The sequence below is a fragment of the Diceros bicornis genome, chromosome 4, assembly GCF_020826845.1.
Source record: "Diceros bicornis minor isolate mBicDic1 chromosome 4, mDicBic1.mat.cur, whole genome shotgun sequence".
In the NCBI taxonomy this organism is placed as follows: domain Eukaryota; kingdom Metazoa; phylum Chordata; class Mammalia; order Perissodactyla; family Rhinocerotidae; genus Diceros; species Diceros bicornis.
The window spans coordinates 48,285,175-48,311,205 of NC_080743.1; the positions used below are offsets into that span (position 1 = coordinate 48,285,175).

The following is a 26,031-nucleotide window of genomic DNA, read 5'->3' on the forward strand; positions in this document are numbered from 1 at the left end:
GATGTATCAGCTTCTGCTCCTGGCTATCTTATAACCAACTTGAGAAGAGTCAGCTTGAGGACAAAGCCAACGTAATGAAAAGAGCATTTTCTGTGATTTACAGAGAAAAATGGAGTTAGTGTCCTGATTCGATCAAATCTAAATCTGCCCTCACTCTGGTCTTCCATGTATGTGGGTCAATCACACTGCTCATTGTTTAAGGTAGTTGAGTCTAGTTTGTGACGTGCATCTGAAAGCCTTCACTTAGCCGATAGAGCTAGGACAGTGTCATGTTGGCCCAGAGTTGTTCTGTTGCCCTCTCAACTTTTTTAGGGCTTGTGGGTATGGGTCAATGAGAGGGGCAAGCAGAATCTATGGGCACTTTTTTGTAGGAGGTGGCCTTCAACTCACTTCTGACTCTCTCTCTGGGTTTTTGAGACTGTGAAAAAGAGGCAACAGGCCACTGTCGACTAGCTGGTAGATAGGGAACCATCAGTATTGGTATCCCTTATCTGTTCAGGAATCTGTGTTCAAAAGCATTTCACTTCACAGCTGTTATTGAAAGTGTAAGTTTATCTATGGATAAAATATTTTTATAGTGTTTGTTCCTCTGTTTGCCTGAGCATATGGATCTGAGGGTGTTGTACCTCCATGGCTGAGATGGAGTGTGATATTGGGGGGCTCATTAGCCCTGCCTATTTTATTGGGCCCTGAGGGTAACTCAGCTGATTGTTACTCCTCTCCCTACTGATCTTCAGGGGAAGATCCACCTCTCCTTCCCACACTCCCCAGCTCCTCTTCAGAAGCCCTAGAACAAAGCCAGGGGGATTTCAGGGGATGTTGGTGTATAATTGCTAAGAGAATTAACATGTTACTGCCACAAAGTCCTGATTTGTGACCCTTTGGTCACTAATAAAACTGTTTCTAAGGTGACTTAAGGGCCAGCTTCCCAGTAGAAGTGAATGGTGCTGAGATGCAGGCACTCAGTTTTTTGTGAAGCCTGAGAAATCTGTCTTTGACCAGGTCAAGTTAGCTAGTTTCTCTACTCTTACTTTGGGGTTTTACTTCCCCCTATCTTTGAACCCAAACAGCTCCACGCAGGGCCACTGTGCATAAATGCTTACGTCCAAGAGAAACTCCACCAAGACATCAGCTGCAAACTCGCCATCAAACTCAATTGTGCGATCACCCTTGAGAATATACAAGCTTCCTTCTTCATCAAAACCTGGAAGAAACAAGAGTCCCCAGGACAAGGTCATCCTGACGTAAGAAGAGCCATCTTGTTGGCCGAGGTCTGGCTCAGGGTCCCTGGGTGACAGTGGGGTCATGATCAGTGGAACCAGCATTAACCTCAGGATCAGTTCCCTAGAAACCACACTTCAGAGGGGCTCCCAAAGTGGAAATTGAAATTGAAATAGTCAGGAACCAACAATTCTACTGGACTTTAACTTGCAAGAAAAGTCTATTCTCCGCTCTACCACTGCTTTAATTTTCCAAAAATATTGCTGACCCCACTCTCCTTATCAAAACGTTTTAATGCCCACTGCCCACTTGACTCCTTAGACTGCCATTCAAGTCCCTCCACAACCTAGCACTAATCGTAGCCTTCACATTCTCCCTTGGGTAGCCCTGCACTCCTTTAAGAATGGCTTTCTTAATCCTTGTGTACTCCCTTTGCTTCTTGCCCACGTGCTGATGTGAAAAGGTCACAGAGCGTGATTCTCTACGCAGATGTTCTCTTCGTTCCCCAAATTTGGAGTGACCTCCACCCCCCAGTCCATCTTGGTCAATTCCTTCAGGTCTCAGCTTAAGGACTCATTTTTCCCAAGAAGGCCACCCCAATCTCCCTAGCCACTGTTGATCTTCTCTCAGCTCCATTTACAGGTACTCACTCTAACGTAAGCTCTCTAAGGGTAGGACCACTATCACCTTGGTATCCCAGTGCCTAGCACAGAGCCTGGACACATTAGGCACCCCATAAATGTCTGTGGCCAGAATGAACAGCTTGCTTTTCTATTACAGCTGAATTCTGCACATCTTATTCTCCCAGTTAGCTGATAATGCTGCAAGGGCAGGTTCGGTATCTTCTTTTCTACTCTCCATCACTCTCGGCATAATGCTGTGTACTTTAACAAACGTTTGCTGGAAAACTGCATTTCCCCCCAGGAATGCTAAATAGCTGAGGCTGGCTTTTAGTCCAACTGCATGGCATCCTTAATTCCTTAGATTAATTGTTTTCAAACTCTCTAGTAGCCGGAGAATGCTTTCTCCAAATGAACTCTTCTGAAGAACCTCTAGGGAAAGAAAGTCTGGCCCACTGCCTGCTGTGTCCCAGGGCACATCTGAAGAGCCCTGGGCACATAACAGAGCACCATTTGTAAATCTAAAGGAGCAATGTGCTAGGTATCCTTGAAGTGGGAATGACTGATCACAGAGGGGACCATGGGGAGCACCAGCCAGTGTCCTGTTGTTGGATTTTCTCTGAGTAAAACCAGTCAGGAGGCTACTGCACTAGTTCAGGCACAGCCTGATGGAGACCAAACTCAGGCAAATGGAAGAGAGGGTGAAGACGAAGGAGCAGCTTCAGAAAATACAACTGTCCTACAAACTCAGAGGATCATATAAAGAACTGCCCAGGTTCCTCCAGGCTGAGCTTGGAGAAAGGTTTATTTAGACATTGGAGCCCCAGCACGCCCTCCACTGGGAGAATATCCACCAGTCCATTCTTACAAACGCTTGGCCAACTTGTCCTTCCTAAATTTTTAGATGGCTGGAACATTAGTGTTTTCCTCCAGCTAAATTTACTAGAAATTCCCCCAAATTCAACTTCTCATTAAAACAATGGGAAAGGAGAAGACTAGGGAATCAAGAGGTGCTGGGGAAGGAGAAAGAACTCATTAAATCACTTTTGGCTAGGGAAAGAGTTTAACATATTTTGCTCCCCTGCTCAAGGGGAAAAAAAATTCCTTAATTTGTCTCCAGGGAAAGAGATACCCCAGACATTTTTAATAATTAATTATCATTTTATAGTCATGAGTTCTTCCTTGTGTCTAACTTAAACGCTATGTCCTAAAATTTAAATCTTAAAAAAAAAGCTCTGGTCTTCTTGAAAATAAAATAGAAAACAGCTGTTTTTAATTCTCTATGGTAATGAACTTTCATGTACCTTGAAGCTATTTATTGAGCCACCACTAATCTTTCTTTTTCCCTGTGCTTACTACTCCAAATCCAATTAACCTTTCTTCAAAGGTCCTGTTTTATAACCTCCTGCTATTTTTTTAATAGCCATTCTTCACTGGTCATGCAGAAAAAGCAAAATGGGCAGCACATGTGTGTGGGTATTTGAACACCAGAGGAGTTACCTATACTCGCTCTCCTTGGGATTAGAGGAGTAAGAATCTTCAAGTGCATCTGCACTTAAGCGTGACATATTGACACAAGAGATTACATCTTGCACTGCATAGTCACTTAACCGTACCTCATCTAAATCCTCCCTCTCGTCCTTGGTGATATTGCCCAGCTGGGATTTACCCTGAAATTTGGAAACCACTGGCACCCCAGAGTCACTACGATTAATCCTATCTTTTGTACCAGCCACGAGGTAAGGAAATAACAGGTGATGGAAGCAGAGATTTGGTCTCCCCCGGAGAGATCACCATGGCGGTGAGAACGAGAAGCTAGCCTTTTAACCTGCTCTAGGAGCTGAAAATTGAGGTTGGAATCTTTAGTGTCAGTTTCTGCAGGAAGAAACTCTCTTCAACGAACTGATACAAAGAAATATTAGATGATTGATGTGAAACTATTCAATTCAGGCCAATATTTACTGTCATGAAACTCTTCCCCAACCCAAGACTAAGGTATGCAGGATCATTTTATATTTATTTAAAAATAGTCCAGTTATAATGCAAGAAGAAATGAAACTGTACATTTTTTTGCAAGACACCTGTGTTCCTGATATATCTCAAGAAATCACACTTACCCAGTTTCTTGGCAAGCTTGGCTTCTTTCTTGGCATCCACCATCACAAAGCCTATAGCTTTATGTTCCAGGACCTGGGCCACAAGCTGAAGGGAAAGACAAGTCAGAGAGTAAGCGGGCTGAGGGCAGAAAGATGGTAGAAAATATCAGGGGATAATATCGATGTATTGACAGGAGAGTTTCCCTCATACTTCCTGTTACTCTGTGACCAAGTCAAGCAGTAGCAAATGGATTCTATGCTCAACCCCTCAGGAGAAGGACAATTCAACAGAATGCTGAGAACCAGGAAGAGAAACTGTGAGTACCAGAAGGAAGATATAAGATTTGGAAAAATATATCCACTGTCACACACCCTTCTCTGCCTTCAGAATTGTGAGAGAGCAGAACCAGAAAGGAAGCAAAGAGTACTCGATACCCATGCATACCTGATACGGGGCTCTGAGCCCTTCCTCAGCCACCAAATGAACCCGGGGGGAGCGGGGGTGGGGACACAAGAAGATTCCAGATAGGCTGAGGGACCTTAAAATAAAGGAGACCTGTGTCCCCAATACCCAAGCATAGTCCTCGAGTCCCCCCAATCACTGGGTTTGTGGAGTAGGACTGCCCATTGGGTGTATCTGGCAAATAGACCCGAAATGGCCTCAAGGTTTCCTGCGGCCCATTGAGAGGAAGAACTAATATGATACTTGGAGTGGACCCATCAGCTCCAAAGGTGAAGAGGAGGCAGCAGTGTTCTAGGTGGACAGACGGCTGAAGACTACTCTGGGTGGACACCAGCATAGATGATGATACCAAGCACAAGATTAGCATCGAGTTAATGAATCCCTGAAACTTAGATAAAAGCAGATAGGGAGACTCGCAACTGACTGAGATCTAATTCCTGCCATCTAGCTGAATGGGGGCTTGAAGTAGAAATAGAGTGGAGGCAATACCAGAGAATCATGAAGTACTAATATTACTTTTTTTTTAGTTAAGCTTTTTTTAAAGGTAACTGTAGATTAACATGCAGTTATAAGAAATAATACAGAGAGATCCCATGTACATTTTACTTTGTTTCCCCCAAAACAACATCTTGCAAAACTATAATACAATATCACAAACTGGATATCAGCATTGATGTGGTCAAGATACAGAACACTTCCATAACCACAAGGATCCCTCACATTGTCCTTTTATAGTCACATCTACTCACTTCCACTCTCCTCTCCTCCCTGACCCTTGGCAACCACTAATCTGTTCATTTCTATAATTGTTTTCATTTCAAGAATGTTATGTAAATTGAATCATACAGTATGTAACCTTTTAGGTTTTGCTTTTTTTACTCATCATATTTCTCTGGAGATCCATCCAGACTGTTGCACGTATCAGTAGGTCATTCCTTTTTATTACTGAGGAGCATTTCCATGGTATGGAGGTACCAGAGTTTGTTCAATCATTCGTCCATTGAAGGACATCTATCTGGGCTGTTTCTAGTTTTTGGCTATTATGAATGAAGCTGCTATAAATGTTTGTGAACAGGTTTTTGTGTGAAGGCTAGTCTTAATTTTTCTAGGATAAAGACTGAGGAATGCAATCACTGGGTTGTATGTTAATTGCATGTTTACTTTTTAAAGAAACTGCCAAACTGTCTTCCTGAGTGGCTGTACCACTTTACATTCCCACCAGCGATGTGGTGATGTGTGATCCAGTTCTTCTGCATCCTTGTCAGCATTTGGTGTTGTCACTATTTTTTATTTTAGCCATTCTAACAGATGTGTAGTGCTATCTCATTATGGTTTTAATTCGCATTTTCCTAACGGCTAATGATGTTGCACATTTTTTCGTGTACTTATTTGCCATCTGTATGTTCTCTTCCATGAAACGTCTGTTCATGTCTTTTGCTTATTTTCTAAGTGGATTGTTTTTTGATTTTTCAGAGTTCTTTAATATTAGTCCTTTGTCAGATATGTAGTTTACAAATATTTTTCTCCCACTCTGTAGCTTATCTTTTCATCCTCTTAATAGGATCTTTCACAGAACAAAAGTTTTATATTTTGATGAAATCTAATTTATCAGTTTTCTATTTATGGATTTTGCTTTTAATGTTAAGTCTAAGGACTCTTTGCCTAGCCCTAGATCCTGAAATTTTCTATTTTTTTTCCTAAAAGTTTTATAGTTTTACATTTAAGTCCCTGATCCATTTTGAGTTAAATTTTGTGTAAGGTGTGAGACTTATGTTGAAGTTCGTCTTCTTTTTTTTTTTGCCAATGGATGTCCAACTGTTCCAGTACCATTTGTTGGAAAGGCCATCTCTCCTCCATTGAACTGCTTTTGCACCTTTGTCAAAGATCAGTTGACACAATTATGTGAGTCTATTTCAGCTTTCTCTATTCTGCGCCTCTGCCATAGTCTTGATTATGGCAGCTACATAATAAGTCTTAAAAGTGGGTTGACTACCTCTTCCCACTTTACTCTTCTTTTTCGAAATTGCTTTAGCTAGTCTAATTCCTTTGCATTCCATATAAACTTGAGAATAATCTTGTATATATTTAAAAAAAAAATCTTACTAGGATTTTGATAGGAACTGCATTGAATCTCTAAATCTGTATATCAACTTGGAGAGAATTGAGCATATTTACTATGTTGAGTCTTCTATTTCATGAACATAGTATGTCTCTCCATTTATGTAGACCTTTGATTTCTTTCATTAGCATTCATACAAGAATTGTGCATGTTTTATTAGAATTATACCTAAGTATTTAAATTTTTGAGTGATTGCAAATAGTATTGTATTTTGAATTTTGGTGTCCAAGTTTTTATTGCCTATAAACACTTGGCAATTGGTTTTCATATGTTTATCTTGTATGTTGCAACTCTGCTGAACTATTATTAATTCTAAGAGGTTTTTGGTGTTTTTTTTTTTGTAGATTCCTTGGGATTTTCTATATAGACAATCATGTCATCTGCAAATAGGGAAAGTTTATTTCCTCCTTTCCAATCTGTATGCCTTTTATTTCCTTGGATTTCCTTGTTACACTAGAGAGAACTTTCACCACTATGTTGAATAAGAGTGGTAAGAGTGGACATCTATGCCTTGTTCTCGATCTTAGGGATTTGTCTATTTTTCCTTTCAGTTCTATCAGTTTTTACTTCACACATTTTGCAGCGCTGTTGTTTGGTACATATACCTTTAGCATTTCTTGTTTTCTTGGATTGATCCTGGCTCTACAACTTGTGCTATACATCCCTCTACTTTCTCTTCAATGGTTGCTTCTTTCATTTCTCTCTTCATTTTCCTATGTCTTCCTTCATTTTTTCCCAGCATATGTGGCTTCTCCCTTGGATTTCCTCTCCTGTATAACTTCTCTGAGGGCTTTCTTTGCCTATTCATTCTTCCCTCCCTGACCTTCTCACAGGCTATCCATTCTCTTTCTTTCTCTCTGGCTCCTAACCACTCCCATTCCTCTAAGGATAAGGATATGGGGAAGAAGCACAGAGAGCTGCTCTATGGAGTGCCCCTGGTGACTGGAGCTGGAAGGGCAAGTCACAAATGACACCACCATCCCTCGTGCAGTTTTCTCTCCTTTTTTGGATTTTGGCTGAGACTAGAGAAGGCTTAGGATGCAAGACACCATCATCAGTGTTTATGTTATGACTCATCTTGAGCTTTCCTGCAATGCTTAAATGGGCCAGTCTTTCTGCAAAGTCACTTGGCTTTACTCTATTGCATTCAATTTATTAGACAAGGTCATTTTTGAATGAGTTTTCTGGTTTTCTGTGTAAGCCACCATGTCTTATTTAATGCTGCCAAAACTTTAACTTAAATGTTCCCTTGTCTATAATTCAAGATTAATGATGACGAGACCTAATGGCTTTGTGATATTAGTAAGTACCCCTATTCCTAGAGCATGAGTCTTTAATAGTGGTTCTTAAACTTCAGTGTGCATAAAAATCACCTAGGGTGCTGGTTAAAATGGGGCTTCTTGGGCCTCAGCAACAGAAATTAGAGAATAGAGCTGGGGTGGGGCTCAGGAATTTACATTTTTGCAAACCACGCTACCACACCCGATGATTCTGACACAGCAGATCTCATCGACATTCTGGAAAACACTGCTATAAATGTCTTTCATCCAAAAGTGATATGGCGTAATGTTTTCCAGCTGTGACCCACAGGCCCATGCTTGGCCCCATCGGCCCCTTTACCTTAGGCATAGGAGAGAAATATTAACAATGGTAAGAATATAAAAGATTAACTCTGAGAATTAAACAGAGAATTTAACTCTGACCTCTCAAGGCACGCCACCATGTTTTGTTGGTTTTTATGTAGACAGAAATGTGTGCCTCTTCTAGGCATGTAAAGCATGGCCTTCTAGTTACCTTATTGATATTTATATACGACTTTGAAGACATATGAGTGGAAGATGTTATCTCAGATGATCTCATTCTGTTTCCCTGGTTTCCTATTTAAGCATAGCCAATCACTGTCCTAGGCATGGATGGATAGACAGAGCTGGCAGTCACAGATGGACCAGGAACCCACACTAGCTGAGACCTGCCCACATCCTCCTTGGCACACTTATGTATAATCTCTGCGGCACCCCATCACTCTCACCTCCCACTGTGATTAGGCCCAAAGTCTGCCCTCGTGAGCTCTGTCATCACTTCCGTCAGCCCTAGCAAGCACCCTTCATGGGTCTAAGCCAAAAGTGGCCAGGGCTGGCAGCAACCTAAGAGAGTGCAATGAGACTGAGTGAGGGGAGAATGGCTGTGGTGAAAGCCCAAGGCCTTCTGGGCTGACTCCTGACATGACCGGCACCCCCCAGGACCAGGAACCCCTGCTGGGCTAGGAGAACAGGCCAGACATTGTCTGCCTCTCACACTAGGAACAATCTTATCTCTGCCTTTGCGCTAGCCCTAAATCTCTAGCTCATGTGTTCCTTTCTCCACTCTCCTGCAACCCACTCTCACTGTGCTCTCTCAGGTTGCTGCCAGCCTTGGCCACTCTTGGCTGCAAAGCCCAGCTCCAGACTCATCTTTCACTCCAGCCTCCTTTCTATGAATTCCCATAGCCCATCACAGGGACACAGCACTCTGACACTTATTTTGCAATTGTTAGAGTTGTGTATAAGTCCCTTCTGTATTACAAATCTTCCCTCCCTGAGAAGAAGGACACCATTTTGTGATTCTTTTGCAACTTGTGTAGTTCCTTAGAGACACTCAGCATACTTTGGACGAATGGATGGACTGGCCCGAGTAGTTCACAAGTTCAAGGGACCTTTGAGCCAAAGACGGAAGAGGCAATTATCACCAATTATAGTGATTAAGCATTACAAATATGAGGAGGAGAAAAGATAGAGTCAATATGTCTCCTAAATTCTCAGAAAACTGCAGACTTTTCAGATCTGACTGCAATTTTCTCCCGTTGACCTATAATCTTTGTTCTGCTAGTTTTGTTTGTTTGCTTGTTGGGTTGGTTGGTTACTTCTCAGACAGTCTTGCCTATTGCCCATCTTAGAGAACGTGGGTTCTCTCTCATCAGTTGGTACGTGCAGCCCCTGGACACTGGTGCAGCGCTCATTCTTTATGGAAGCATCAGGATTTGCTTTGGACACTGCTGATTCTTTTGAGTACAATAATAACTTTTTAAAAAGTTCTATTAAATAATATGCATAATTCAATAGTAAAGAACTGGATATTCATAGTATACCCTTACTCTCTCTTTTATATTTATATATATATATATATATATAGCATTGTATAGGTATTTATTGCATCACCATTACCTCTGTAATGATGGGGTCAAAGTAGATCTCATCTTTAAGTGAATAAATGACCCAGGGATCATATATCCCTGTGGTTAAGAGTACGAAAGGCTTGAAATCAGAGACGTGGATTCCTGACTTGGTCACAAGTGCTGTGACTCCACTGTAAAATATGAACAATAACAGTATCTATTTCATAAGACTGCTTTGAAGATTAAATGATATAATGCATGTAAAGCCTTCACACAATTCTTGGCATGCAGAAGTGCTTAATAAATGTTAGATTTTCTTCATATAATATTACGACAGCTGGATAGGGTTCTGGACCTTGTGCCAATTCAAAAATACCAAAGCCTGATGTATTGGAATGGAAAGAGAACAGTAACTCTTAATTGAAGACCTACTATGTTCAAGTTACTGTGCTAAACTAAAATGTGTGAGATACACTTCAGTGTCAAGGACTTGTGATTTCATTAGGGAGGAAGCTAATGAAAAATTAGCTGGTAGCTGCTGAAGGACTAGGATAGAAAATAAGAGCTTTGGAGACCTAGAGAGGGAGAGCTCATGGGCAGGGAGGTCAAATCATGCAGAGCCTGGTGGGCTGTGATAAGCAGTGTGGATTTAATTTCCATGCACTCAAGATGAAGTCTAAAATCCCTACCATGGCCAACAAGGCCATGCATGGTTTGGCTCATTTGCTTCTCCAACCTCATTCGGGGCCCCTCTGCCTCTTACTTAATACACTCTTCTTCAGTTCCTTGAAACATCAAGCTCTTTCCACCTTAGGAGGTCTTTGCACAGGATCGTGTCGCTCGGCTGTGCTCCCAAGCCCTGGGCTGGGCACAGGCTGCAGCTGCCTTCAGGGGACAGCTTGTTTGAATTCACACGAAGGCACTAGCCGTGCTCTGCTCCCACGTATGCCCTTTCCTCCATTCTTCAGCAACTCCTGCTTTCCTTGAAGTCCACGTGTAAAACTCAGTCCCTCAAAAGGCATTCTCTGACTCCCAGGCTGAATTGGGTGCCCTTTTTACACTTGCCTATAGCGCCCTGTGCTTTTCCTTCACAACGCTTTCTCAGTTTGCGTGTACACGTTAGCTTATACCATCATTTGTCTATCAGCTATCCATTCGATAGCCTTTAAGCTCCATGTCCATGTCTATTTTTCTCCCCTGCTACCTCTAGCATCTAGTATAGTACCTGAGCAGAGTAGATTTCAAAAAATATTAGTTTCTTGCCCTCCATATAATTTCACTTATATGTGAAATCTAAAAAACAAAACAAAACAAAAAAACCCCAAACTCATAGGCACAGAGAAGAGATTGGAGGTTGCCAGAGGTGGGGTTGGGGGGTTGGCGAAATGGGTGATGGTGGACAAAAGGTACAAACTTCCAGTTATAAGATAAATAAGTCCTGGGGATGGTGACTATAGTTAACAATACTGTATCACATATTTGAAAGGTGCTAAGACAGCAGATCTTAAAAGTTATCACAAGAAAAAAAATTTGCAACAATGTGAGGGGATGAATGTTAACTAAACTTACTGTGGGGATCATTTTGCAATATATACATATATCAAATCATTATGTTCGTTATATGTCAATTATATCTCAATTTAAAAAATTTGTTTCATTCAACATTTTTGTACAGTGAAAATAACATGAAGATATTAAAGGCATCTGGTTACATTAATTAATGGAGATGTTATATTGCTAAATTCATCTGCAACAGGAAAAAGTAATAAACACTGCCAAAATTTTTTCCCATCATTTAAATCCCAAATTCATAGGATGAATATTTAATTCCAGATTTTCAAGAAAATCTACAGATCTGAAACCCATCCTGAAAAGTAGAATTGTTACTCTATTTTGTATTTGTATACTGAACGTACTACTATATCATATGCATGTTGCACATGAAATAGTCTTTAAGTTGTAATTTTAAGGAACTATGTGGTAGGTACCACCTTTAAAGTATGATGTGAAAATGTTTAAATTAAGCAATTTCACATGAAAATTGAGATTTCCAGCTTTCCTTGAAAAATCAGAAGAGCTGCACCCACAGCAGAACCTTGCAGGAAAAAAAAAATTAGTTTCCAAGTAAATTAATGAATGAAAGTGAAGACTGCTTGGAAGGGAAGAGGCCAGCTAGAGCTTGAACAAGGAGGAGAGTATAGAAAAGCAGAGGAGAGCAGTGAGAGCATCCCAGGGAGAAGAAACGGCAGAAGTGAAGGTTTGGAAGCGCAAAGGTGCGGGGTGAGTGTAGGAGAGCAGGCTGACTGACCTGAGCAGAGGGCTTATTTGGGGGAGCAGTGTGTTTAAGGCATATGAGAATGTGCAGGACTTGGAATATTAGGACTAGCAGTTCTGATTTGGGAGATGTTCGAGGAGAAGAACAATATGGCCGATATGAGTTGGGGAGGGTTGATCTCAGGGCATGGACCAGACAGACAGAAAGGAGAGTGGAAAGGAAAGGCATCCAGTTGGGAGACTGATGCCATAGTCTGAATGGGAGAGGACTGGTCTCAGACCAAGGCAGCGGCAGCGGATGAAGAAGTAATTTGTGAGGTGGTTACAAGTGGAGAATCAGACTGCTAACTCTTCCACGGCTTTGGAGAGACAAAGGAGGGGGACCAAAGGAGAGGAGGAGGCAAGATGATTCCAGGGTCTCCAGCCAGGCAGCAGAGTGAAGGACAAAACGGTGATGTCAGGAGGGCATGCCAGAACCCAGGGCAAGGTTCTCAGCTTGGATTTACATGTAATGAGTTCATGGCAATGGTAGTCCAGCCAAGAGCTGGAGGTGCCGACCTGGAGCTTGAGGAGAGGTCCCAAATGGAGTTGTGCAAGTGAGAGGTGAAGGCGTGAGGGTGGGAGACATCTTCAGGGAGGAGAGTGTAGGAAAAAGCCACAGGGTCGAGGACTGGCATTCTCGTAGGAGGTAAGAGCAAGAAGAGGTGCCTGCCCCTGAGGCAGAGAGGACTGTGGGAGAAGCAGGAGGAGGACAATGAACAGAGTGCTGTCACTCCAAAGTCACCGGAGGAAAGAACCTCCAGAAGGAGTGGGCAGTTGGATCGAATGTTGCAGGAAGTCACGGAGGGTGGAACCACCATGAGGTGTCTCCTTTCAGGACGGGTAAGTCACGGGTGACCTTTTAGAGAAGAGCTGGGACAGAAGCCAAAGCACTGGGAGTTAAGCTGTTGAGTGGGTGGCAAGGACACGTTAGAGCAGGTGTGGATCACTGGTCCAAGAAGTTTGCCCATGAAAGGAGGGGGAAACTAACACAGCAGCCCCGGGGGCACGTTCCCTGGGCTGCGTGACTGCTCCCTGGCCCTCAGAGGCCAGGACACGCAATATGCCAGGACTGCATGTCTATGTAAGCCCCTCAAGTCCAGTCCCTTTGTAGGACTGCTCAGCCCAAATCCAGGGCCAGATAGGAAGAAAGCTACATTTGTGCCACTTCTCAAGAACTGTCTGCATGGAGAAGAAAGACTAATTTGCTTCATGGTCAGAGGCAAGGTGGGGAAGGCGTGGGGTAGCAGAGAAAAGAGAGTGGTTACTTACCAAAGGGAGCTGAGTGGGGGTTACTTTCTGCGAGGTCGAGAGTCTGAAAAAAAATCGAGGACTGAGGAGCCTGGGGGAAAATGTCACAGATCTTTGCTCAAAGTAAATGTCCCTCAGGCTAGTCATTAAAAATACCCTGGCTGCGATCCTGCTCTTTCCGTGTAAGCCAAGAGCCAAACGGCTGACTACACCCACTGTCCCTGATACCATCTGGCGGCATGTCAAGCAATTCAACAACTGTGTGTTCTCCTCCGAAACCGGAGAGCTGACGCTTATCTCCGGTAATCTCTTGTCACTTTCCACCGCCCTCAAAGGAGGCCTGGGCTATGTATAGTTGGGGAGCTGGCACATGATGTGTCCTTGCAGGAGGCAGGCGAGGGAATGGAACAGCTCTTTTACGAGATTCAAGGGAACACTGGGGCCTCTCGATGCTGGATTGGGTGGCCTCTGAAAGAGCCTTGGGGGAGAAGAAAGCTGTCTATTGTTTTTATTGGCACTTTTGGGCTATCACCTTGATCGATGCCAAGGAAGAGACCCAAGGGCCAATGCTGTGTGTTCTTTCTACTCTACCACGTTGAGAAGCAGTATAACAACAATAAAAATAGCATCACGTGGGTGTTTGCTCCAACTGCTCCAACACCTTACAGCAATTGTCTTATTGAATCTTCACAAAACCTACATGAAATAAGTTTGCAGATGAAGAAACGAAGGCACAGAGAGGTTAACCAACTTGCCAGGGCCACATAGCACTTAAGTGACACAGCTGGGATTCCAACCCCAACACTCTGGCTCCAGAGCCCAAGCTCTCATTCATTATATTCCACTCCCTACACCCGAGCCTCAGAGGGATGTAGGCCCAAATCCTGGCTCTGCTGTTTATCAGCTATGAGACTCTGAGCAGGTTGCAACTTCTCTGATCTCCATTTTCTAATCTAAAAACATGAGATCTAATTCTCGCAGGAGGAACGTGTATGCAAGTGCTTAGTAAATGTTTGTTCTCTGTGAATTCACTGTGGGACAAACCCATTACACTAAGCCATGCTTCTTGAACCTGAGCCCACATCAGCATCACCTGGAGGGAAGCCTGGTGAAAACACAGATTGCTGGGTCCACACCAGAGTTTCTGATTCAGCAGGTCTGGGATGGGACCCAAGAATCTGCATTTCTGACAAGGGCCCAGGGGATGCTCATGCTGCTGGTCCCAGGCCCACACATTGAGAACCACTGCTCTACAACCACCTCCAACACACAATCACGATCTTTCACTGTCTAGCGCTTTGTGTTGTCCAAACTGACTGAATGAGGGAGGCTATTCCTGGAGGCCAGGTTTTCTTCTCTTCATACTAAAAATATTGTTGCAATGGGATTTTTAAAAACTATATTTGACTGATATGGGGCTAGGCCGTGCCCTTTTCCAGTTTTTCTCAGCAGAGCTCTGTGCCTGACAGCCTGTGAAAACACAGTCTGGCAGCCTGAACCCTGACATCCTCTAGTAACCCCCTCCTCAGTCTTCCCCGGGAAGAGTTCCACAAAGTAGTCATTGCATTCTTGGAGCCAGAGAGAGATCATTCCTTTTCTGGCTAAACTTTCCCTAGTTTGGTGCACCTCATTAAAAAAATAAAAGGTGGAGGGAGGGCTGCGGCTGATGGAGAGACCTCCTCAATGTAAAACGATGACTGGCAGGAGAGATCTCTGACTTGTCTTACCCATAGCGCACGGGAAAAAAGCAGAAGAGAAACCTGTTACTGCTCGGCTGAACCTTAAGAAATGTCCAACTGGTGTTTATTCTGATAACATCTGCTAATGACAACAGGGACCGTGGATAACTGACTTGCACAGAGAGCTGGAGGTGGGAGTGCGCTTTCACATACGCAGTAATTTCAAGACCAGCCCTTTACTGAGCACCAAACGTGTGCGGTTCATTTACACACGCCACCTCTTTTCTCTTCACAAGAACCTTGTGATGAGGGTGTTGTGTTTCTATTTTACAAAGGAAGGTGCTCAGCCTGCAGGAGTTAAGTGACCTGCCTGTGGTCACATGGTTAGTGCAAGGACTTGACAGTCAAGGACTCAAACCCAGGTGGGTCTAACTCTAACGCGTGTGCTTCTTATGCTGCCAGGAGATATTGCGGGCTGCTGTTTATGTGCTATATTCACTTCTTCCTCTGAGTCTGGGGGGGCGCTCTCATTTCCTTCATAAATAAATCGAGTGTGTGTTGTCAGGCTAATGAACGCTTTGGCGTCCTGCACCAGGGTGGCTATGTGTGTCAGTGTAAGACAGACAGGTGAGAGTATGAGGGAGTACCTGTTGGCTCGTCTGGCCCTCCTCCCTGTCCAGCACACAGCAGATGGTGAGGAGAGGCCTGCCTGGCGTGGGGCACTGGGCAGCAGGCGGGCGCTCCTGGAACAGGCTCTCCGGGCACTCAGAGGCGGCTCTGGCCTGCCCAGCCAGGCTCACTGCAAGATGGCACACTGGCCCTTTTCCTGCCTGGCTGTCCAAAGAGAAAAGGCTTATCGGGATGAAACCACATGCAGTTTACAGAGGAGAGAGCCTCAGAGGCTTCGTGGTACCGACTCAGTACTTCGGGGGCTGGCTTTCTTGGTGGAACAAGTGGTTTTAGATGCTAAGGCTGAGCTGGTAATTATACAAAAATCCTCCACACCAACCAGTGAAGTTCAAACTGCAAGAGATTAGGGCTGATGCTTTTAAAGAAAAATCTTATGATTCTGAAACAGATTTTCTTGCTTTTTCTTTTACTGCTTTGCAGTAAAACTATTATAATAGTCCTTCTAATAGTTTGTAGTGGTGACTTTCATGGTATCTCATGTCTCCATTTAAAAATGTGTAACTTTGGGAGGAGGTCTACCTCAGGGATACTATGACTAGACACCCTACGGGGCTTGAGTATTATTGATGGCTTTTTGGGGTGGAGTACTAAGAGAAGGTTGCAAGGGTCTAAAAACGTCTGAATCAACAGTGTATTTTCCATCTTGTAAAATCTCTATTTGCGGAAGGAAGAATTTAACTTGAATCAACTCAGTCCATGCTCTTACAGTAGCATTTCTTGTCTGGTCACCGTCTCACCCAAGCACCAGTTATATTACTCATTAGTGCACAGCAAATGCTCCTCAAAGTTGGCGTCACTTGGGCTCTGGGGAGATCTGCAATTTAAGAGTGAGCACGGGTATACATCTTCTGAGAGGGTAGTGGCTCTATGTGAGGATTCATTCTCAAAGCCAATCCAAAATAAGCCTGACCTCATCTGATTTTTCAGAGGGCAGCAGGTGCAAGTTTGGAGAATGCCATCTTTGGGCAGTGAACAGTTGGAAGAAATGCCTGACTCCTATGTGTGTTGCTCTTCTCTGCCTAGTGTTCCCATACCATTCCATCTGTAGATTTACTTGACTCCAGCAACTTCATTCTGCCTTCTTCTCTTGGGGTTTAGAAATGCAATCACTGGGACATTTGCCAGTGCTAAATAGATTTGAAGGCAGGATCAGCCTTACAGAGCCCAGAGATTTCTGCCTATGCTGTATATATATTTTGGACTGAGAGTCCCATGGTTAAAACAAAAATTACTTTTACCCATATTTCAGTGGGATTAAGCAAAGATGACAAACAGGTCCCTGAACCTGACAGATTCAACCTAAGTTTTTACTATTTCACTCAATTCTTTTTAAAAAAATTAATTTTAAAAAGAGATCAAGGAGAAATATATTTCCACTATAGGCAATGTATCTATAATTCTTTGCCTTTTCCGTCTCTCTCCATCCATTCATCCATCCATCCAGCAAATACCAAGTAGGTGCTAAGCATTAGTCCCTTTACTCACATAGGTCATTTTGGTTCAACACATATTCCAGCTATACAATTAAGCATTGCTCAAGTGTGGGTGAAAATCCAGAATACAAACTAAAGACCCTTGTGCCTTTGTAGGTTGGCACTGCTTACAAACATGAAGCAATCCCATCAGCTGTTCCTGGTGTAATGGAAGGAACATGACATTTGGAACCAAATAGATGTGAGTTCAAATCTTGCTTCATGCTCCACCATTTTATAGCTTTGTGACTTGGGGCAATTTCTACTTAGCTCTATGGGATCATTTCTTTGTGTGTAATGTGAGACTATGTTGTAAGAATTCAATAAAATAACGTATGTAAAGCACCCATATTGGGCATGGTTTATGGTAAGTTCATAAAAAGTGCTATTTCCCTACTCCTTCCTCTTCTGTTGATTCAACATTCATTCAACAAATACTGTTGAGCATCCACTAGGACTCAGACACTGATCTAGGTGTTGGGGTACGGCAATGAAGAGAACAAAGTCTTTGCCTTTGTGGATTTTACATTCTAAGGGGTGTCAGACAATATGCAATGTGTCAGCCGACTGCTATGGAGAAAAACAAAGTAGCGTAGAGGGGATAAAAGGAGCACTTGGGGAGCATGATTTATATGGATGATCAGGGAGATAACTTCTTTGATAAGGTGATGTTTAAGCATAGACCTAAAGGAAGTGAGTTTGTATCATCAATAAAAGAAGAATGAACACCTTCTTAGATATCAGAGGCCATGTCATCTGCATTTTGTAAGTAAGAAGTGCATGAATATTTGATGAATAAATGAAAGAGTGACTATTTCTATTTGGGTGTTCACAAGACTTAGTTTCACATTGTAGAACACTCACCCATTTGCTCTAAGAAGCTTTCCCATAGTTTTCCATTAAATATGTTAACATCTTAGTATCCCATACTCATACACTTCCAGAGTTCTCAGATTTGTCATCTCTTTTGGGGAAAAGGGCAATGTGACACAGCAACCAAACAGGTGCTTTTCCTCTCTTTCTGAAGGTAGATCCTGGACCCTGACCTAAGATTACTTAGGAAAGTATCTTCTGATTTGGCCTTAGAACACTCTGCAATTTTACTGTAAACCTCTCAAGTAGGGTAAGGCTTTCCATGGGCCCAGATCATCTCCTTAAAAGGAGGTCCAAAGTACTAATCACTGACTGTGTGAGTGAAGGGACGGTGGGAGAAACCTGGGAGGCCTGGCTGAGTCCCAGAGCAGACCTGAATCCCTGCAGCCCCAGAACCACCTTAACATCCCTGCAGTTCTCCAAATCAGAGGTATGCTGACGGCTCCAATATCATTCAGGAGAGTCAATAGACCTAAGATCAAGCAGGTGCAACATGACTCTGGTTATCTGGTCATCTGGAAAGCGTCTCCAGGCAATAGACTAATACAATGCTTTCTAAACTTCACTGTGCCTATGAATCACCTGGGGATCCTGTTTAACTCTAACAAGCAGCCAATTGATGTCACTGCTGCAAGTCTGGGGGCCACATTTTGAGCATCAAGGCTCAAATGCTCCACAAACTTGGCTGCACATTAGAATCACCCAGGGAAGTTTTAAAAACCGTGGTACCTGTATATCATCTCTTCCCTCTGACCAATTAAATCAGTATCTGAGGGACGAAACCCAGGCATCAGTATTTTAAAAAGCTCCTTAGATGACTCCAATTTGCAGCCAAGGTTGAGAAGTACTGCAATTGGCCAAGAACATGTTGTAAATTTCAAGTGACAGGTGAAGGGAATTAGCATGTGATAAGCACTGGCTATATTTCAGGCACTCAGTTAGGCAGTCTACATAGATTAATTTCCTAAATAGTAACCAGCATAACAAAATAATAATATCTGACACTTGTACAGCTTCTTATAATTCTACAAGAAATTTTTCTTCACCTGCTTTCATTTAATTCTCTTAATTCACTGAGGTAGAAACTACATAGTTGATTTTACAGATGAGTAAAATGAGAGGCATATCCATGATTTGCCCGGGATCAAATAGTCAGTATGTAAAAGAGAAGTTTGGGCCCTCTGACCTCCAGTTGTCTGCTTTTCCCAAGCACTGCTACCTTGTCTGAGGTTGAATGTGTAAGGATGGCCACGCACATAAAGTGCACACAAGAACCATGTCAATGACACTGGGCACTTGTCTGCAGAGGCTACAGTCACTCCCAGCCAAAGACATTTTCACTAATCCCATACAGATCGATTAGGAGACTGAGACCTGAGTAGAGAAGGGATCTCAGTCTGCTGGGGGCCTTGGCAGACTGAGAGCAGCAGCATCAAGAGACTTACATAGCAGCAGAACCCAGAGGCCTACATTGCACGGGCTTCTGATTCTTGATTCTGCCATAGATGATGGAGCCAGCCTCCCTCCACCCCCATACGGCCTAATGGATAATTTGTGCTAGAATCACCATCTAAAAGATTATTGGAAAATAATCTGCTTGCCAGCACTGGAAAATTCGTCATAACAATAACCCTTCCTGCTGGTAGACAGGCCATTTCCAATAATTTTTAGGTGATGATCCTGCCATTTAATATCCAGTGGGCTTGGGATAGAGCCCCTGGGCAGGCTGTGTGTGGATGGCAGCAGCTTTCAAGGGGTGAACTAAAGCAGAGCCTCCTGAAGCAGGCAGAGCAGAAGGCCCCTGCAGAGGGGACACTGAGGAGCAGTCTCGGACCTCACACCCTCGCTGAGGCCCATTGAAAAACAACAGGGGCAGCAGGTCAACCTGTCATACACCTACCAGGATGATGTGGCTATTTTTGTGCCAAGACCCCAGATTGCCTGCCAGTCCAAGGGACCTGGTTCACCCTAAACAAATGAACCAATTTTTACTGTTCACAATGTGGAAAGCATTGCTCATTCATCGTCCATTCATTCACACATTCAATTCATTTATTCCTGCTAAGATTACTGAGTCTGCTAAGAGCCATGTATATTTGATGAATAATATTTCTATTTAGGGGTTCACAATGCTTATTTTCATGTTCTAAAATGCTCACTAGCTCAGCAGAGCCTTGGAGATCAGAGGGAGAGCTCAACACGAGGACATCAAGAGTCTGGGATCATGGGCAAGTGCCTCCATCTCTGGGGCTTAGCGGGCTCTGAATAAGCAATAATGCACTGCATTATCAGTCCCGAGCTCTCTGAGAGTGGTCTGTTGTCCTTAGTCTGGAAATGATAGGTCAGGCTGGGCTGTGTCTAAAATCCTGACTGAAAATGCGAGTGTCGAGCACCTTCTGTGTGCCAGAAGCCGTGTTCTTGCCATCTACCTTAGCGAAACTTCACCACACCACCATCTCCACTTTCCAGATAAGGAAGCTGAGTGCAGACAGGTTTCTCCCGTGGGAACTGAACCCAGGTCTACCTGATTTGGAAGCCCACGTTAGCACGCACCACCTCTCAAGCATTTCAACCCGAGAGAAGGTTGGCGATGTTGGAAGACTTTCTCTGGCAGTATTTACGGAACATGATAGGAGCAGTGGCTTGCACCACAGGTTCTAGGGGAAAGAGGAAGCAGGAACCCAAGGAGCAAGGAGGAACAGAATCATTGCCCGTATCCTCCTCTTGTGTCTCTGAGTCCTGCAATGCTAATAAGATTTGGCCACTGTAGTGTAACTATATTTGCTGTCTTGGCTGAAGCTGAAGGAAACAGCACACAAAACTGCAACTCCCTTTATAGTTTGTGTTGACACCCCAATAGAAAAATGGGGAAAAGGCACAGAAGAATAATTCATGGAGGAAAAAAATGTAAACGGCAAATAATTTTACGAAAAATTTAATCTAGCTAGAAATCAAAGAATGTTCATACAAACTACAATGAAAATCTAAATAGACAAAGATCTTAAAAACTCTGAAAATTTTCTCAATACCCAAAAATAGAGAAATTATTTTAAAAATATGTACGGTCATACGATGGAATACTATGCCAGCATTAACATTGTGTTTGTCAAGAATATAAAAGTATTTAATGACATAAGAACACCCACAATATAGTGAAATGAAAAAAGCAGGAAACACAACTGTATAAATGGTATAAACCCAACTGAAAATGTGTGTTTAGGCACAGAAAAAATACTGGAAAGAAATCTATCAGAGTGTTAACCAGGTTTATTTCTGGGTGGCTATTTTTATTGCCTTCTTTTTCCTTTTCCCCACATTCTAACATTTCTAAATAAGTATGTGCTATTTTGTGGATGAAGAGTGCCCGACCAGGAATCAAGATTACCAGCTGTGTAAGTCACATCACTACAAGGCCAAATCTATGAAATGAGGGGTTCAGAACAATCTGGATTGTTCTCAAGGTTCTTTTGGGCTCTAACATTTCATCCATTTAACAAGCATTTACAGAACATCTGTATACAACTATGTACCGGGCACCAACCCTGGGTGGTTGGTGGGGTCCTCCAGAGCCAGACTCTCACCAAACTGGAACACAGATTTTGAATTTGGAGCCTCCTGGTGTCAGTTTACTTGCCCTTTTCTGCCTAAGCTTCTAGTGACCTTAAATTCTCTCCCTTTTCCTCTTCCCCTTATCAAAGCCTGTGCTCACACAGAACTCAAACTTGGTCATAAGGAGGTGTAAGTGACTGGCACCTTCTTAAAGGACGACCCCTCCCAGAGGGCTTGACTAAGTAAGGAGAGAAATCTTACCCTACAGGAATGAGGCCCTCATGGCCAAATTTTAGGAAAAAGCTAGCAGGATGGAAAAATATCTGAGAGCTATCAGAATCTTAGCTCTTGTGGTTCCCTCTCCTATCACTGCTTATTTGCCTGGCAAATTCTACTTGTTTTCACAAACCAGTTGTTCCTTGTCATGTCTGCCATGTCTCTCCCGGAGAGTGGGGCTTCTCCTCTTTCCTCTGCATTCCCAGAGCCTTGTAAGTCGCTCTATTTCAGTGACTCCATTGCACTGTAGCTTTTTGTTTGTATGTCTTCTTCCATATCAGGCTGTGAGCCACCTGAGTGTCTCATGTTCCCTGTATCCACAGCATCCACCCAAGGCCCAACCTAGAGTAAGTGACAGATGTAGAACTAACTGGATGACATTTCAAGGCCCTGAGTCAAGCATGACCTCCTTGCCCTGTGGATGAGGCCGTTTCTGGGCCTTTCCATTGTCATTCCTTAGAGCAACAGACAAAATATACAGGACTGACCAAAATATTTTTGGACTTTTATCAGAATGAGATAGCCCTTATGTGACAAGTTATGAACTTCTAATCGCTAAACTTCTAACCCTCAATTTTTCAACCTGGGGGTGGCAACTCAATATTGGAAGGGGAAATCAATTTAATTGGTTGAGATCAATATTTTTTAAGTGAAACAGAACAGAACATAATAGAAGATAAAAGAATTTTTTAAAAAATCCAAGTAGTCCCCAAATAATAATGATAAGGATTGTCCTGTGAAACTTTTGTTTCATTTGTGTATATATGTGTGTGCGTGAGTTACGATAAAAAACATCGGAAGCCACCTTCCTAAACTACTTGGAGGAAAGGATCCCCGCTCTTCCTGTACTGTCCGCCCGGGGATGAGACCTCACTGCCATGTGGCTGTACACTGGGAACAGCCTCCTCTTCTTCCATCTCCCGAACAGACACAGCCCTGGAACTGGCAAAATATTTGCCTTAGTGCAAGTCTGGGGTCCAGGGAAATAAGAGCAGAAAATTGTTGTTTTGACGATGAAGAAAATTTAGAGGCTCACATCCACCCTTTCTTCCCACCCTTAGGATTCCTGGAGCCACTTTGTCCTGGATTCTGAGAAACAGCCTGCACCTGACACATACCTCAACAAAGGCCCGCCCCTGCCCCTGCCCCTCCCCTGCCTTCACTAAGGATGCCCAGCCTCCTCCCTGGTTTGGACACTTGCGTGAGAAGTGCCTCCAGGGCTCTGTGCCTCTCAGCTCTGTAGGTGCTACAGCTGGCATCATCAGGTGCAGGCCTGTGGCTGAGTGACTCTATTTAAGGCAAACTCGTGAGACAGTCCTGAACAGGGTACCCAGCAGCTCCTTGTTCACTGTCCCATTCGATTCCTGCAGTAGTGTAGTGTAAGGACCAAGACTGCCTTCACCTGCACTAGTTGAGTGACCTTGGGCAACTTAGCCTTTCTGCGCCTCAGTTTCCTCTTTTGTAAAATGGGGATAGTAACTGTACCTACATCATAGAAATATTGTAGAGATTAGACCGGCTAACACATACAAAGTGCATAGAACAGTCCCTGCACACAGGAAGCACCAATAAATGTTAATTATTATTATTTAATCATCTCATAAGCCTGCGTGATAGTTCTTATTTTTTCCGTATTTATAGATAAGAAAACGAGGCTCAGAGAAATTGAGCAACCTGCCCTATGTCACATGGCCAGTAGAGGCAAAGCCAGACTATAAATCCAGACCTTCTGACTCCAAATTCTACGCTCCTTTCCCCTAATGAGGCCCACTCCACCATTAGGACCCTGTGGGGCACCAGGTATCTCCTATACTGAACTCCCACCTCATCAATCTCTGCCAGGCACTCTCGGATCAAAGGTGTCTAGAGGTATGGGGAGCCCAGAAGAAAGTCTTTTCCCATGATTTTGCTTGGGGACCCAGAATTAGTCTTTGGGGGAGATATACTCTTGGGGGAATACATACAAATGTATTATGTGTTTTCATATGATAGGGAATCAGAAATGGGGTCACTGCTTGCAGTGGCTAACTGGGTAGTGATGAGCGTATACAGTAGAATCCTTATGCCTTCAATTAAATTTTTCATAAAGATATGTCTCCATAGTTGAGTAGGGCAGTTGGAGATGGAGACAATGTGAGTGAGGATTTCATGGGCTAAGCAGTAGTTATTCCGTATGTCCTGGTTTTTCCAGCCAGAGCTTTTCCCATACATGTAGTACAAAGACCTAATAATAAAGAAATGTCCCTGCTTTCTCTTTACTTGTAAACTGTAGAGGGAACTGAACTTCCACATTCAGCCCCCAGGATGGAGCCTGAGTAAAAATATGATGGTAGTGGTGATGTTTTTAAAACGCCTGGCTTTTGTCAACCAGAGCTCTCTCTAATGACCACACCACCATATACAAATCCTCTGAAAATAGGATGATGATGAAGAGACACTTAGGATGCTGAAGTGCTTTTGAAATTATCAAAGATATTTTGATGTGTTCGGGAGGGTTTTCCTGGATTTTATTACAGTCAAATTTTTTTTTTGAAAATTCAAATCCACACAGGTTTTATGTGGTAGTTCTGTTAAAGTGTTTGATTAAGCGGAGCTCTCTGATTGTGTTGGTTGATAAACTGCTATAAGTCTCAAACGGCTCATTTCCCAGATCTGTGCCTAGGCTGGGCGGGCGTGGGGACTGAGAAGGGATCTTGGGGACTCCTAGAGTTCTTGGCGCTCACAGTGCTCCTGAGTGTAAGTGATCTTCAACTGTCCAAGAGGAGCTGCGGGAACGGTTCCTGGGGCATTACGAAGGATTAGAGATGGGCCCCCTGTGCCAGGTTTACAAACAGGCATGTAGTGCAGATAAAATAAGAACTGACTTCAGCATCTGCCCTGAACTCACACCAAGAACTTTCTGAGAAAAAAAAATCCCCATTAATGAATGTGCAGCAAAAATCTTCAGCCGTCTACGCTGTGTAATGTTGACTGAAACCAAAGCACAAGAAAGGAAATCCATTTAGTGATATTCCCCCTCTGACCCATGAAGAGAGGCAAGGTCAAACAACTCCTGTTTCTCCAGGATTGTGGGGAGACTTGAGACAGCAAAGAGTGGGGAATTAGCACACCGAATGAAACCCGCAAATTATCCCTGAATTTCATTTTAGCCTGTCTTTTTAACAATAGTTTTAACATTTGCTCAGAAAAGTAGAGGCTGGGACTGTTGCCCTTGAAAAATCAGGAGACTGTCATGTGACAGACGTTAAATCAGACCTCTGCATTGTGTAACGCATTGAATTGTCCCCATTCTAAGAGTCTGGACCCATCCTTGTCGTTCACACATCCCAGCTTTGCAACATGAACATCTTGAGATTTACATGAGACCGAAATGCAGCAAGACTTCAGGATCTGTTCTCTGTGCCCTCCTTCCCACACCCCAACTGCTGGCCAGCCCGTGCCCACTTGGGCAACATGGTCAGCATGCCCCCCTGCTTACCTCAAGCACAATCTCTTTCAACTGGAACTGTTTCTGGGTGACTTTATCTGAAGACACAGGCTCATGGTAGTAGAGGCAGAGCAAGTCGTATTTCTTCAAAACCTGCTTGAAGTTCTTCTCAGTAAGACTTACCACGCGGTCCTTGCCGTCATAGGTGGGGAAGTTCAGCCCTTCTTCTGCCCTGCAGGCGGACAGCAGGTAGACCCCCACTACAAACAGGTGAGTTCTCTTCATCTGGGAAAAGTTAGGTTTTTCTTTCCCAGCAATACTGAGTGCAGGAGAGAGGACGGAGACTCTTAGAGCACTTGTTGAGAGGAGTGGGAGCAGAGAGGCTGGCTTCGTCTCCCTCCTTTGCCCTTCCTGGGCCCCAGAACCAACTCTTCACCTCCTGGGGTCCAGCTAAGTGCAGTGAGAGCTCAGGGCACAGAGCAGGCTCGCCCACAGAGGCGTGAGTAGGCTAAGAGGCAGGCTGAGCGGCCAAGCCCCAGATACCTCGCATAGCTCGGCCCAACCCCTGTCTCATCAGGAACTCCATTTTTAGGATGCAGTTGTTTCAGGCTAAAAATAAATCATGCAATGAATAAAAAAGTTAGATATGACACTGTTGAGGGATTCGCTGATACAGTCTGTCAGAGTGGAGGAGAGGGTGGAGGCAGGAGGAAAAGAGGAGACCGTGTGCACACGAATAAGGAGGCCAGGAAGGTCAAAGAAGAGAACTAACCTTGAGAAGGAGACAATGGGGGAGACAGAGATGGGACGGTGGTGCCAATAGGCAAATGG

The 26,031-nt window shown here is 43.6% G+C and overlaps 1 protein-coding gene across 1 annotated transcript in view; it reads right to left on the minus strand.

Moving 5' to 3' along the window:
* Window positions 1-25,606, minus strand: part of CASQ2 (calsequestrin 2) — a 60,111-nt gene extending 34,505 nt beyond the window's left edge. Inside the window, exons 1-3 of the mRNA XM_058537231.1 lie at window positions 25,252-25,606; window positions 3,959-4,043; window positions 1,104-1,204 (exon numbers count right to left, since the gene is read on the minus strand). Of these exons, the coding sequence (XP_058393214.1) occupies window positions 1,104-1,204; window positions 3,959-4,043; window positions 25,252-25,485 (420 nt within the window). The 5' untranslated portion in view covers window positions 25,486-25,606. The remainder of the gene's footprint in view (window positions 1-1,103; window positions 1,205-3,958; window positions 4,044-25,251) is intronic.
* Window positions 25,607-26,031: the final 425 nt, after the last annotated feature.